The following is a 14,588-nucleotide window of genomic DNA, read 5'->3' as shown; positions in this document are numbered from 1 at the left end:
CCATAATAGTCGGTGATGACATTGAAACAATGGTGCGCGAACAATATATCAAGGTTTAAATTCATGCTGGTAACCTCAGAAGGATTCAGGAGTTTGTTGGCTATTATGATCCACTACAATATCCTCTTCTTTTTCCATTTGGAACCCATGGATGGGATATCAATACTCGAACTCAACGTGGGAACAAAGTATCATGTCGGACATATTATAGCTATATACTCCAGGTACAAACTCATATATTTGTTATATTATTTATAGACTTCCTTAGATGATAGTTTGTACCAATATATCATTTCACAATTTCTAATAATTTTCTAATATCCTCAAAATTTGTAGATCTGCTCCAACGATCACTCAACAGTTATGCAAGCAAGGCAACTTCTTCAACAATATGTTGTTGACAACTATGTGAACATAGAAACAGGCGAGTTAAGATGGGTTCAATAAAGACAAAAGAAACTTCGAGCTGAACTATATCAAGACTTACAATATGTTTTGCACACAGGAGAGAATAATGCTGGTAACTATTATTCAATTTAATGGCCACACGATTGATCATTACGTGTTCCTGAAGTTAAAATTTCAATCTAATAATACTCTTCTCTAAAATTGGTTTTAGAAAGTGTTGGCAGGAGAACGATATTACCATCGTCATTCATGGGCAATCATCGAGATATGACCTAGCGGTATGAGGATGGAATGACTGTTGTTCTTAAAGAAGTCAAACCGAATATTTTTCTCACTATGACATGCAATCCATCATGGTTAGAAATAGCTTTGGAACTCATTCCTACTCAAACTCCATAGGATCGCCTGGATTTAACAACTAGGATTTTCAGAGCCAATTTCAAACAATTAAAGGAGGATGTTATTACCAAAGGTGTATTGAAAAAGATAAAAAGTTATATTTATGTCACTGAGTTTCAGAAAAGAGGATTGTCACGCGTACATATGTTGCTAATCTTAGAAAATAATGACAAGTTGAGTGATCCTGACCAATATGATAGTTTGGTCCGAGCGGAAATACCATGTAAAGAAATAGAACCACACTTACATGAGGCAGTGCTAAGGCATATGGTCCATGGTCCTTGTGGAATACTTAATCAATCTTCACCATGCATGAAAATGGTCAATGTAAACGCAACTACCCAAAAGAGTTCGTACCAGAGACACGATGAGGTGATGACTCATATCCTCAATATAGGAAGCGATTTGAAACTCCAATCCCTATAAACCAAAATGTCACAATTGAAAATAGATGGGTGATTCTGTACAATCCTTGACTATTACTGGAGTATGATTGTCATATCAATGTAAAGATATGTAGAAGTATCAAGAGTATAATTATCTATACAAGTATTGCTATAAGGGACCAGACCATGTTGCAATGGAGGTTCACAGAAGCTCTCATTATGATGAGGTGCAACAATTTATTGATGCAAGATGGATTGCTTCTCTAGAGGCATGCTGAAGGATATTTAAATTCAACCTTTACCTAATGTAGCCATCAGTTGAAAGATTATAAGTTCATTTGCCAAATCAACATCAAGTGAGCTTTTATGAGCGCCAAACTATTTTTGAAATAGTTAATAATGACTATTTCTCAAAAACAATGCTCACTGAATTCTTTGCACTTAATTGGACCGATGACCAACAATCTAGGCATCTTTTGTACAGGAAAATCCCAGAATATTACAGTTGGCACAACAAGAAAAAAGAACGGCGTCAACGCAGGTCACAAAAGAGAGTTATCGGTCGAATCTATACCATTTCACCAACAGAAGGTGAAAAATTCTATTTGCGTATTCTGTTGTCAAATGTAAGAGGCCCAACTGGTTAGGATGATTTGCTAACAGTGAATGGTGTCCAATATTCGTCCTTTAAGCAATCCACTCAGCATCGAGGACTGTTGGAGAGTGATAGTAGTATAAGATCATGTTTGGTTGAGGCATCCATTTTAAGAATGCCATGTGCCTTAAGAAGGTTATTTTCCACCATCTTAATTTTTTGTGAGACAGCAGATGTAAAAAGTCTGTGGGACGAGTTTCTTTCATGTATGGTGGATGATTACGCATCAACAAGCACTACAACATGCCATGGGTTGACAAATCGTTTGCTTAGGGATTTACCAGCTCTAACCTCAGACACCGACAACGACAACTTCATGCCTAGAATTATTTAAGAAGAAATGTCCATTAAAGTTCCTTAAGAAGACCTGTGTTCTATAGAAAGATTGAATCATGACCAGTCTGCAACTTTCAAGTGTAATATGAATACAGTTGATCGAAGAGAAAGTGGAGTATTTTTTGTTGATGGACCAGGAGGAGTAGGTAAAACATTTCTTTACAGAGTTATAATTACAGACTTAAGAAGTAAAAAGCATATTGTCTTGGTAACTGCATCCTCAGGAATAGCTACAACTTTACTGCCTGGTGGTCGAACAGTTCATTCTAGATTTAAGATCTCAATCAATGCAGAGCCATCCTCCATGTGCAATATAAATAAACAATCTGATCTCGCAAAACTGATTAGGCAGACGACATCGATAATTTGGGATGAAGCGCCAATGGCTAATAAAGAGACAATGGAATCATTAGACTGCACATTGTGAGACATATTAGAAAACAAAAATCCATTTGGAAGAAGGTGATGGTTATGGGAGGGGATTTCCGCCAAGTACTACCTGTTGTGCCGAAAGGAAATAAGTCGCAAATGATTTCAACTTCTATTGTTAAATCACATTTGTGGGCATTCACCAAAATTCTCCACTTGCGACAAAATATGCAATCTCTTAATGATCATAATTTTGCAGAGTATCTCATGCGAATAGGGGATGGGATTGAGCCTACCATATCTAAGGACTTGCTACACATAGAAGCACACATGGCAATACCATGGAAAAGTAAGGCATCATTACACAAATTAATAGAAGAAACTTTTCCAAAGTTGTAATCTCATGGGTGGGATACATTTTACATGGTGGAGAGAGCAATATTGACACCCAAAAATCATGATGTACAACAGCTCAATGATATAATCATCAACTAAATTTCGAAAGACGAACAAATTTTAGCATCTTTTGATGAAGTAGAAGGAGATACAAATAATTTATATCAACAGGAATATCTTAACTCAATCTCCATGGGTGGATTGCCACCTCATACATTGAAGGTAAAAAAAGGTGTTCCTTTGATGTTACTGAGAAACATAGATCCTAAGGTAGGCTTATGCAATGGCACAAGGTTAATGTGTCGAAGAACTTTTCAAAACATGTTAGACGTGAAAATCTTAACAGGCCATCACTCTGGACAAAGAGCTTTTTCTGCCTCGGAAAAAACACAAAACAACTGAGAACTCAGGATTACCCTTTGTGCTTATCAGGAAGCAATTTTCTATAAGGTTGAGTTTGCCTTAATGATAAATAAATCAGAAGAGCAAACTATTCCTAAGGTTGGGATCTATCTCCCTAAACATATGTTCAGCCGTGGTCAATTATACGTTGCACTATCTCAAAGTGTTTCTCAGTCAACCACAAAAATCTTAGTCAAAGAAGAAACAGTAGCTAGAAAAAGCGGACAATTCACAAAGAATGTGGTGTTCAAATAAATTTTGTTACCTGCACCTCAGGTAATTTATGTACTTAGCAAATACATCCGCCTTTTTACAAGTATAATCCGTGTATTATGTAATTATATCATTACAATATCAACATTGGAATAGATAGATTTGTTCACTAATTTCAACAACTAATTACTAATATTTTTAATAGATAAATTGATATCACAAGAGCTCATCAGGATACGTCAAGAGATAAGAGAAAGAAACTCGAACATCTCCTTTACCCAACAGGTACGCACCAACTAAGATTCACATAAATTATAGAAATTTTATGATACATCATTGAATATATCAATGTTGGTTTTTTTAAGAAATTATGGTATGCAATCTTTATATTTACTTTGAAACGAATTCAAAATTTAACTTCTTTAAATGTTGATATCAATTTCATGATTTAAAAAAAAATTATAAAAATTAAATTTTAGCAACCAATAAAAAGTATAGATATGTCTTATTTGAAATGTATAATTACTTAATCTAAATTAATATATAAAACACTATTGAAATATATTGTGATACATATTTGGTTTAATAAATTACAGGAAGAAAGATTCTAATCGTAATGGAATACATGAAAAGATGGGCAATCACTTGCATCAATGAGACTATTCGACAATAAAGTAAATATTACAGTATTAATGATAGTAACAATTGCATTGATGATACATATTTTTACTTTAATGTTATTACTCACACGTGAAATTGAATCAGGTTCATCCACTCAAAATTTATTCTATATATATTGGTTGGGGAGGTATATAGTTAAAGCAGATAAGACTCAGTTATGGAAGATGATAAAAAGAGAAATATTGGATCAAAAAAATCAAAGGTAATACAATAAACTTTTAGTATATAATAAATAAAACCGTCTATTTCGATCTATATACCAAGTATGTTAAAAGTTTAACTTTTTTTTTTTTTCAGCCATGAACTTAGAAAAACACAACTAACTCATTCGGTACAAGACAATATCATTGCAGGTAATTGTTATTAAAAAAAATACCTAACAAATCAGATATAACATCATTTAATTTACATTTTGTCAATAATAACTCACGAATTATAATAATTTTTTTGTCCTTTCAGAAAATTCAATGCAAAATAAGATATCTCAATTCTACAGGTTTAAATTGAATTTTTCACTATAATAAAGATTCCATTTAATTGAATATACCCGAAGCATTTATATAGTTATTTTTATGGTAAAAAAAAATCTGACAATTTTTCAAGACGCAAGAAGTTATTGACAAGGAGATGTATGATGAATTACGAAGCATTTTTTCCAGGTGCACCATCTTTCTATTCTCTTTTTTTTAATTAATTATCTTATAGTTTGATATTTAAAAACAAAAAAAAACATATTCATTTCTTCTGTCCTTCAACTATTTGTAGGAAAATGAAGGCTTCTTCAGATTCAGATCCATATTTTAGCCTACCACTTAAAAAAGATGAAGACAATCATAAATATCCATGATATTTATGCATAATTAACCTTTTGAAATAAGTAACATGATTTTGGTTTATATATATTCTTTTTAAATTAGGATAATATTTTTGTCGTTATTTTATATATCTAATTCCAATAACATGTATACATATCTTTATTGTGTGCGTTTATAATTTAGCAATCTAAGTATTTTTTTTATAGTAATTTTAATTTCAACCAAACTATCATATAAATAATACTACGTTAAATTTGAAATGATGAAAAAAAAACTACTTATTTGACAAATTTAAGAGGTGAATAATATATTAATAAAAAGATAAAATTGATTTCTTAAAAAACAATAGATAAGCGGCTGAACATGCACGATAGTACCTGTTGAGCCACTAGTATAGATAAAGCCAGACATATTGTTGTTTTCTTTCTTCATCGTATCCAATGATATAACGAGGCCATATATATTTAGAGACTTACTACACATACAAATCTTTTTGGCATACAAGTCTATACAAGTTAGTACAAGCTCAACAAAAACAACTCTCAATTTAAAGAGTGTGTAAACACGCGCTTCCTCAACTTTGAATAGCGCAAAATCAGAAACGGTTCTTCTTCAACGTTTGTATTCCATGTTCTTCCTCCTCCTTCTTCTTTGCATTCTTCCTCATTTTTCTTCACATTCCTCCTCCTTCTTCTTCGCGTTTTCATCCTCATCGTGGTTCTTTTTATTGTTGTTATTATTGCTGTATTTTTTTCCCTCCTCTTTCTATTGATTTGCAACATTATGTATTTTTTTTTCTTTGTTTGATTTTTTCTCCCAAGAAGAACTATAAGAAAACAAAATAAGAAGATGAGGAAGAAGAAGCAGTAGAAGATGAAGAGGAGGAAGAGGAAGAGTTTTGAATTATACAATAAAAATACACCCAAATATTTTCGTGTTACACCCAAATATCTTCGTGTTACACCCAAAATTGTTGCAAATATAGAAAAAGGTTTCCTCTAATGCTGCTTTTTTTTCTTCTTTTTTTCCTTATTTCTTTCTTTCTTTTAGTTAAATGAATATAAGTTCATCCTCTTCCAAATAATTTTACAGCATTATGTGTTTCTTCTTTTTCTTTGTTTGATTTTTTTGTTTTTATTCTTGTTAAGAGAGTAAAACAAGAAAAAACTTGAGAAGGTAAAACAAAAAAGAAAAGATGAATAAGAAAAAAAAGAAAAAGAAGATGGTGATGATGATAAAATAAAAAGAAGAAGCAGTAGAAGATGAGGAAGAGGAAGAGGAAGAGTTTTGAATTATGCAGAACTTATTAGAATAAAAATACACTCAAATATCTTTGTGTTACACCCAAATTTGCTGCAAATACAGAAAAATATTTCCTCTAATGCTGCATTTTTTTTCTTTTTTTTCTTATTTCTTTCTTTCTTTTAGTTAAATGAATGTAAGTTCATCCTCTTCCAAGTAATTTTGCAGCATTGTGTTTCTTCTTCTTCTTTGTTTGATTTTTTTGTTTTTATTCTTGTTAAGAGAGTAAAATAAGAAGAAACTTGAGAAGGTAAAACAAAAAGGAAAAGATGAATAAGAAAAAAAAAGAAGAAGATAGTGATGATGATAAAAAAAAAAAGAAGAAGAAAAAGCAGTAGAAGATGAGGAGGAGGAAAAGGAAGAGTTTTGAATTATGCAGAACTTATCAGAATAAAAATACACCCAAATATCTTTGTGGTACACCCAAATATCTCCGTATTACACCCAAATTTGCTGCAAATACAGAAAAATATTTTCTCTAATGCTACATTTTTTTCTTCTTAATTGAACCACACATCAGTCACTTGATTGGATTCAAAACAATAAAAGGAGAAGAAAAAATTTCAATGAAAAAAGAAGGAAGAAGAGGAGGAGGAGGAGGAAGAGGTGGTGTTGATGACGACGATAAAGAAGAAGAAGAAGAAGAAGAACGTGCAGTAACAAGAAGAAGAAGAAAAACGTGCAGTAACGGCACGAAACGCGTGAATATAAATGATTTGTAAATACTTGTATGAAAAAAACGTTTGTATGTGAAGAATAATTCTATATTTTATTACGAAAAAAATATTTATATGAAGACATCTTTTTATAAAAATAGTATTATAAATTATTAGATAATTTAATTAAATATATTCAATCAAATGTATCAAATCATTTAACAGTTTATTTTTATGTGAAGATATCATTATCCAAGTATCTACCTCTTATTATATGTTTGCATGATGATTCAGTAACATTCAAGAAAATAAGAATGATATATTAAGTTTAGTTCTTAAAATTAAACTTGGTTCAGCCAACTGAAGGGGACATGAACCAAATGTTGGAAAAATAATGCTTACTTGCTTAGTTTGTTGAGATTCAATTTCCTATAGTGCACGTGAAAGCTAAGCCCAATTAACGTTCTCTAAAAAATGCCACTATCAACATCACATGATAATTTCTTTTATTAAATTAAAAAAATCCTAAGCAATTTGGATGGTGAAAAGCAAGCATGCCATAAGAAGAGCTGCGTCAATCGGAACTTTTCACATGTAGTTTTGCTCTCTTTTTTTTTTTTTTTTTTTTGCTGACTGAAAAAAGTTTTGTAACAAATATAAATCATTATGAGAAAATCAGACCCTTGTTTCGATGTAATATTCTCACCATGTAAAATGCCACTCGTTTACACATTAATAATTCAGCTGATGAATAACTTCTTTATGAGTTTCTCTTCTTATATCTATGTAGGGCTTATGCAAGAGAAATGAAATTTGAACATATATTTTTGTTAGATACCAAAATATGGATATTCTTCTCTCATCTCCCTCCCTCTTTTTTTAAATTTTTTTATCATAATATAATAAAAAGAAAGAGTGTCACTTTAGTATGTTTATTGTTTATTTATACATAGGGTAGCTTTTATTAATTGTTACAACAATTAATGAAAACTAAATAAAGTAAGTTATGATTGTTTTTTATTTTTCTATTACCAAATATTTTTGTATGAATTTTACTAGATAATTAACATTCAATCAATTAATTACTAGCTAACTTGTCATTAATTAGTAATTATTTAAATTTTATTTTTTAAAATATAAAATCAATAAATATTAATTGCAGTTGTTTAAAATTGGTTAATTAGGAGTTATTTATCTATACTTTTCTTTTTTGTATACATATCTAATTGTTACAAATCTATCAATTTAAAGAAACACGTATTTGCATTCAAGTTCACAGCTTAAAATTGTTAAAAAAAAAAAAGGAAAAAAGTTCACACCTTAATTAATTGTTGTCATATGTACACAAGGGTCATTAATAGCATAAATTTAATAGTTCTCTGTTTAGAAGTTAGTTGTTTCCATTACAGTCATACATTAAGTGATCATTTTCAAAATTATATATTATAAATATCTAGTTAAAAAGATAAAAGTGAACAATTTTAGATTTTCCATAGAAAACTTTAAAAAATTACAATTAATTTAGATTTTTAATTCAAATTTCCTATTTGCGATATTCTTATAAGGTATGTCTTTAGAAGATTTGTTAACAAGGTCTTTTTTAATTAAAAAAGAAAAATGTCAAAAAACATAGAAATTGAAGTTTGAGATGTTTCATGTTTCCACACACCAACTTCATGATGATAAAGCCTTTTGTACGTGCAAAGTTAATCAAATCACCATTATCAAAAGAAGTGCATTAACCATTAGACCTGAAATAGTGTTATTGTACATCCAAAATACAATACAACGTTACACAATGAATAACGAAGTACCATACCCATGTAATTTTGGATTGCCTAAATATGTACCAAAACTACATTATTTCACCCTAATACCAGTACCATAGTCTTTCCAAATTTTTCCTTAAGAGAATATAATATGGAGTAATGATACTGTATTTTTTTTTTTTATCAATATGGTACACACACAACACACATGTATGACTAATCATATGTGCTCCATAATCACCTAATAATAAATTTCTAGTTTTACAATGCAACAAATTTATAGAACCATAGGCTTAACTGCATCAGCATCTGCAACCTTTGATGTCTTGGATTTCTTGGTATCTGTTGGCTCAGCACCTAACCATTTTTTTATGAGTTCAAAGACTCTCTCGTGTCGTAGTAATTCGCGGTGAGCAGCAGCTACTCCCACCCTTGCAATGGCTTCAAGTCCATCAGCCTAATCAAAACAAAACTAGTCAAATTCATGACATGAAACCTTCATAAATAATTTTTACTAGCATCTAAATCACTCAATTATTAGCATTCATATAAAGACATTCTTGCATGCTTCTAAAACATATTTAATGCACGCTCCAAGAACAAACATCTACAACCATTCATTACAGCAGTGTGCAAAGCAGTTAGCTACAGATTACAGTTGAGTGAACATGCAGAACGCCTGAGAGATCAAAGAAATACCTTGGCTGATTCAGAAGGAACTGTTCCATCTCCATCCACATAAGAATATTCCGGCTGAAAACATCGAAAAAGTTTTTCATATATACATACTCACAAGTGCATGCACAAAACCCTCCTAGGAAATAAAACAGAAGGACGATACAGAACTAAAATGGCTAAAGTTGCACCATAGTCATTAGATCTCTTGTCTTATTAGTGACATAAAGTCCTGATAAACAAACATGACCAAACAATGCAAGGGCAATAACAAGCTCCTTTCTAACTACATCCATGAAGGAAAAAGAGAAGCCTGCCCTAGAGTCATGGCCTCCTTATTCTTGTTGGTTAAAACCAAGAAAAAGAAACTGCTCCAAGGAAGAAAAAGAAAAAAAAAAAGGCATACAATCTTCTATCACCAAAGCATATTTGAGTTCATTGTTGCTTCATTATTTCATCAATAAATACTGAGCTTCTACTAAATAATATCATAGTTTTCATTATGAACACTACTGAATAGTATGTCCTACCTCATGACATTTATTGTTTATTCTAAAAAGAAACACTATGTAAAGGATATGAGTGTTAATTTTTAGGATTATCATAATTGCTCAAGGCTCTTGACTGAGATATAAAACAGAATCAATGAAATACGTTTTATAGTGAAATATAAACTCATTAGTAACCTCCACCTTTGTCATATAAGAGATCAAAATGGCTTACCATGGTGTGGCATATGTCAGTTAAGTCTTCTATTGGAGATTCTTTCGAACCATAACTGCATTAGACACAGACAGGTCAGGCAAAATCATTGTACAAAGTTCTGACCATTTGAGCATTGCATATTGCACATAAGATTATTATCCTCTTATGTGTCGAGGATGAGATTATTCTTCTCATAAGGACTAAAATTATGATAAGAAGTTCTACTAGTAATATTTTATAAAGAAATAGTCGATTCTAACTAGTAAAATTCATAATATAAAATCCTGATATTGGAGCATAGTAAAGTCCAGATAAGAATTATAAACACCCCAATATCAAGTTTGTAAGAGATCCAGGTTCCACCTATAAACTAACTTTCTCATCTCTCAACCTAAAAATTCATTTGCCTTGTTTATAGGTATTAACGAAAACAAAAATATTCATTTTTTTCATGAGCAATTAATTCACATACCAACAATCAAAAGGTGTATCTAATGCTGTTCCATAAATGTTATAGAAGCTGAACCCATCTGGCAGTTTAGCATTGTTTATTACTTTTCGAGTTCCAGCAGCCCATTCGAGGATATCAAAGTTAAAAGGCAGTGATACCGTCTTCCCATCATATGTTAGCTGCAAAGAATAATATTGAAAAGTAACTTAGACAAGGACGGAGACTGGGTAGTATCATTTTTATACTGAACTGAAAATCCTTTTCTTGGAGTTAAGTATAAAATTCACACAATGTCATTTGCTTAGCCTTTTCTTGAGTTAGAACTACTGTTGAGAACAGGACCAAATTGAACCGGTTGGTTGAGTGTTTCAACCTGAGATTGGTCTAAGCTCTGTTCATTTTCTATCTACTAACCATAATTGGCCGAAACTCTGCTCTGTTCACTTCCCTGCTCACAATCATATTTCTATTTTCATTTATCCATTATTCCACCATTCCATTTCAAGCTTGATAAACATTTACTGTATTCTGGATATGAGAAATTAAAACTGCGAGAGGAAAAAGATCTTAAAATAAAAGCAAATGGAAATCAAATGTGAAAATACTTGAGGATGCAAGAAGGCAGCAACCATGTGGAGAAAAGTGCAGATTAGCACCTCACTGTGCATCACTTAACAAAATTAAAGACAAGGAATTTATTTAACATTTGGATTTTGGAACTGTATATACCCATTCGTCTTACATTCATCAATCTGAAGAAAAGTGCAGATTAGTACCTCATTGTTCTTCAGTGCTTCATCAAATAAAGACGTACATTGGACTGGTCCATAAGATTCCAAACTGATGTTGCTTTCCCCATCCTCCTTGGTTTGCTTTTGCCAAACATGAATTTCTGGTTGCTTTTTCCATTTATAATCCGGATTGGCCATCATCTCATAAATTGATGGACATTCAACTAGCTAACATGGTAAGAAAGTTTATCTCAAATCTTCGGAAAATGTTACAAAAAGAGCATGAAAATTGTGACGGTTTTGCAAGTATAGTTGGATACTTTTCTGAGTTTGTCAGGAAAAATTATCCCAGGATTTAATTCAAACAGACAAAGATTCTGACGGTACAAATCACTTGAGATCAAGAATTTACCAATTGATGCATAGTCCACCTTGATACGAAAAAATAGCTTTCAAAGCCATCAACAAACTCTAGTCCAGTTAATAAAGTATCATTGATGCATCCAGGGGCTCCTGTTCATGAGGAACGTAAAATCCAGAAGGTTATGGAATCAAGAAAGGAGGAAAATAAGAGTATATAGGGAAAAGAATGCTAAGCCCATGAACCAGAGTATGGGAATTTTTACAACCAACTGCATTCTTTTGTAACTTTCATCATCACATACTATATTTATACTCTGGACCATAAATAAAAAAAGTCATCAAAGAAAAGTGACATGTTATTCATAGGAAGCAAACAAAAATGGAAGATGAACATGCTCTGGTACTTATTTTTGTGCAATCTGGGGAAAATGTCATTAAAAGACCAAGGTCATACCAAAGAGCATAATGAACTAAAGAAAAAACGAAGCTTTGAAGTGAAAAGGCAAGATAATTTAGCCTTAGCATTCTCACTTCATAAATTTGAAATGCATTATTGCCAAGAAATTATGCAGCATGGACTACCATATGTACGACTTTCAAGATGGGCGAGTTTCTGCCTAAATGAGTGTTTATAGAGTAATCAAAATATTTGATAGCACAACAAAAATATATGAAATATTAGAAGATGTGAGTTTAGTTCCACACATCCAAATACCCAATTAAGATTCCGATTTATTGCGTAGTATTAAGCAATAAGCAATAAGTACGACCTACTTGCAGGATAAGAAGAGCATAAAAAAAAGAACAGAGGAATCACCTTGAAAAGGACAAGCCAAGCAAATCCACTTATTCACATATTTGACAAAATCCTGCCAAAACAATGTCCAAACTCACTGGTAAGTATTTTCAAACTACATGGGATAACTCTCTTCTCTAACTCTATGCAATATACAGTAGAAATAGCATGAGTTTTGTAAGCGCACATCATGGTGAAGAGACAAGAAACACAGGATCATGATTCCTCCCATAGAATGGGAAATCAAGTTAACTTTCCTTCCACCAGAGGCTTTGTAAGCAGTTTCCAACTTGGCTTTAAGGCCATCCATCAGCTTGTCAATTCTGCCAACACCAACAAAAATAAGGCACATAGTTAATTCTTTTAAACTCATTTGTTAACCAAATTTGTTGGCATAGTGATCAAGGCACGACGTGGCACCCCGAGAACCAATGTTGTGCTCCGGAAGCAAATACCAATTAGGAGAGTGATCCTAACTACACACAAAAGGGGATTAGTTTCCTTCCTTAATAATTGAAAGGTGGAATACCCTTGGGAAACCACTAAACAAATAAATAAATCACTGATTAAACTTGATATTATGCTGAAGGGGCCGAGCAATTTACCTATTGCTTTGCCTGAAGTCATAACCATAACCAAACAATGTGGTTCCTTTCTTGTAGCCACAACCAACAAGCATGTCAATCATATCATGGAAATGATACACCTCTGTCAAATGTATACATTTCGTAAACTGCAACAACATTCCACATAACAGCAGAAAATCAAATCAAATCACTTAATTAAAATTCCCAAAAAAAAACAAAAAAATAAAATAAAACAGGCTGTGTTGAACTGTTGATTATTGGTTTAATCAATTAACAATTGAATAAATTACCAAGGATGGATCTAGAATATCAATTGCATAGAGGCCATGATCATCTTCAGGGACCACAATATCAGATTTCTGGTCAAGTGTTTCGGTGTAACCTGAAAAGTTGAACACAATCTGACTCGGAATCAGAACTAATCAAGTTTATCAAACTCTGGAGTCACCTCACTGGCTGTGGAGCTTGATAACAAAGTTAGTTAGAGTTAGTTAGAGAACCTGTGTCGGGGTTGTAAACGGACCAGATCTTCTTGCGGAACTCCAAGTCAGCAAGGAAGAACCTAACCCAGACTCTGGTGGTGAAGCCGAACTTCTTGGGCTTGGAGTTGAGAATGGAGCCTCCCATGCCGGAGACAAGAAGCACGGGGTCGCGATCCGCCGGCTCGTCGTCGTCGGTGTTCCGGTCACCGAAACAGGGACACAGCGTCATCGGCATGGGAATGAGTGGCTTTTAGTGAGCTCAGAACTGAAACTGAAAATGAAAATGGAGCATGCACCACCAACCAACCATGAACCAACCAACCAACAACCAGAACCAGTAGCGAGTGTTGTTATACTCTAGACTCGAGTATTCTATTCTGCAACTACTTGTATTCTTCTGAAATTAAAACACGTTTCATTCCATAAATTTATGATATCTCTGCTTCACTTTTCAATAAATAATGTAGTTCAACAATATTTTTTTCACTGTATTTAACTTTTTATATATTTCGTATGTATATATTTCAGCGTTTCTGTTGCTTTTTGCTCTACAGACAAGACGAGATTAAGTGGATAAACTAACTAATTACTCCATTAATCTAAATTAGTTTTGGATGTTTAACTTGTATATGAAATTTTGAATCCATATTAATTAATTTCTTTTTTCACTACAAATATTAATTTCAAATATTTCTTATTCCAAAATGTCTCGCTGCCATTCATTTTTGCAAGGACCATCCGGTCTTTAACGAAAAAAAAAAAAAAGAATGATTTTGTCATTGAAGTAATTTTTTTAATTAATATAGTACTAATGAGTAAAAATTAAAATACTAAAAGGAAAACTTAAAAAAATATTGGTTAGAAACTTGTTTTTCTTTTTTTTTTAATTTAATATTTATTCATTTGTTATTTTATTTACAAATTGTTTGTTGAAAAATTAGTTTATTGTAAAAACCCATATTTATATCATTTTTTATTTTTTTTACTAGAATATTTCTTTTTGCTATAACT

General features: G+C 32.1%; 1 protein-coding gene across 1 annotated transcript; it reads right to left on the bottom strand.

The window, feature by feature from the left end:
• Nucleotides 1-8,739: 8,739 nt before the first annotated feature.
• On the bottom strand, nucleotides 8,740-14,144 carry LCAT3 (lecithin:cholesterol acyltransferase 3). The gene is made up of 11 exons (XM_016338560.3): nucleotides 13,596-14,144; nucleotides 13,386-13,477; nucleotides 13,114-13,241; nucleotides 12,696-12,831; nucleotides 12,530-12,581; nucleotides 11,762-11,862; nucleotides 11,395-11,577; nucleotides 10,640-10,797; nucleotides 10,186-10,240; nucleotides 9,487-9,540; nucleotides 8,740-9,244 (listed from the first exon to the last, which is right to left on the bottom strand). The coding sequence occupies exons 1-11, from the start codon at nucleotides 13,810-13,812 to the stop codon at nucleotides 9,065-9,067; spliced, it is 1,356 nt and encodes a 451-aa protein (XP_016194046.1). The 5' UTR covers nucleotides 13,813-14,144; the 3' UTR covers nucleotides 8,740-9,064.
• Between the last annotated feature and the right edge of the window lie 444 nt (nucleotides 14,145-14,588).

The sequence above is a fragment of the Arachis ipaensis genome, chromosome B4 (genome assembly GCF_059453495.1).
Source record: "Arachis ipaensis isolate K30076 ecotype BB chromosome B4, ASM5945349v1, whole genome shotgun sequence".
NCBI classification, from domain to species: domain Eukaryota; kingdom Viridiplantae; phylum Streptophyta; class Magnoliopsida; order Fabales; family Fabaceae; genus Arachis; species Arachis ipaensis.
Note: the sequence above shows the minus strand (reverse complement) of the source record. Positions and strands in the feature narration are given on the sequence as shown.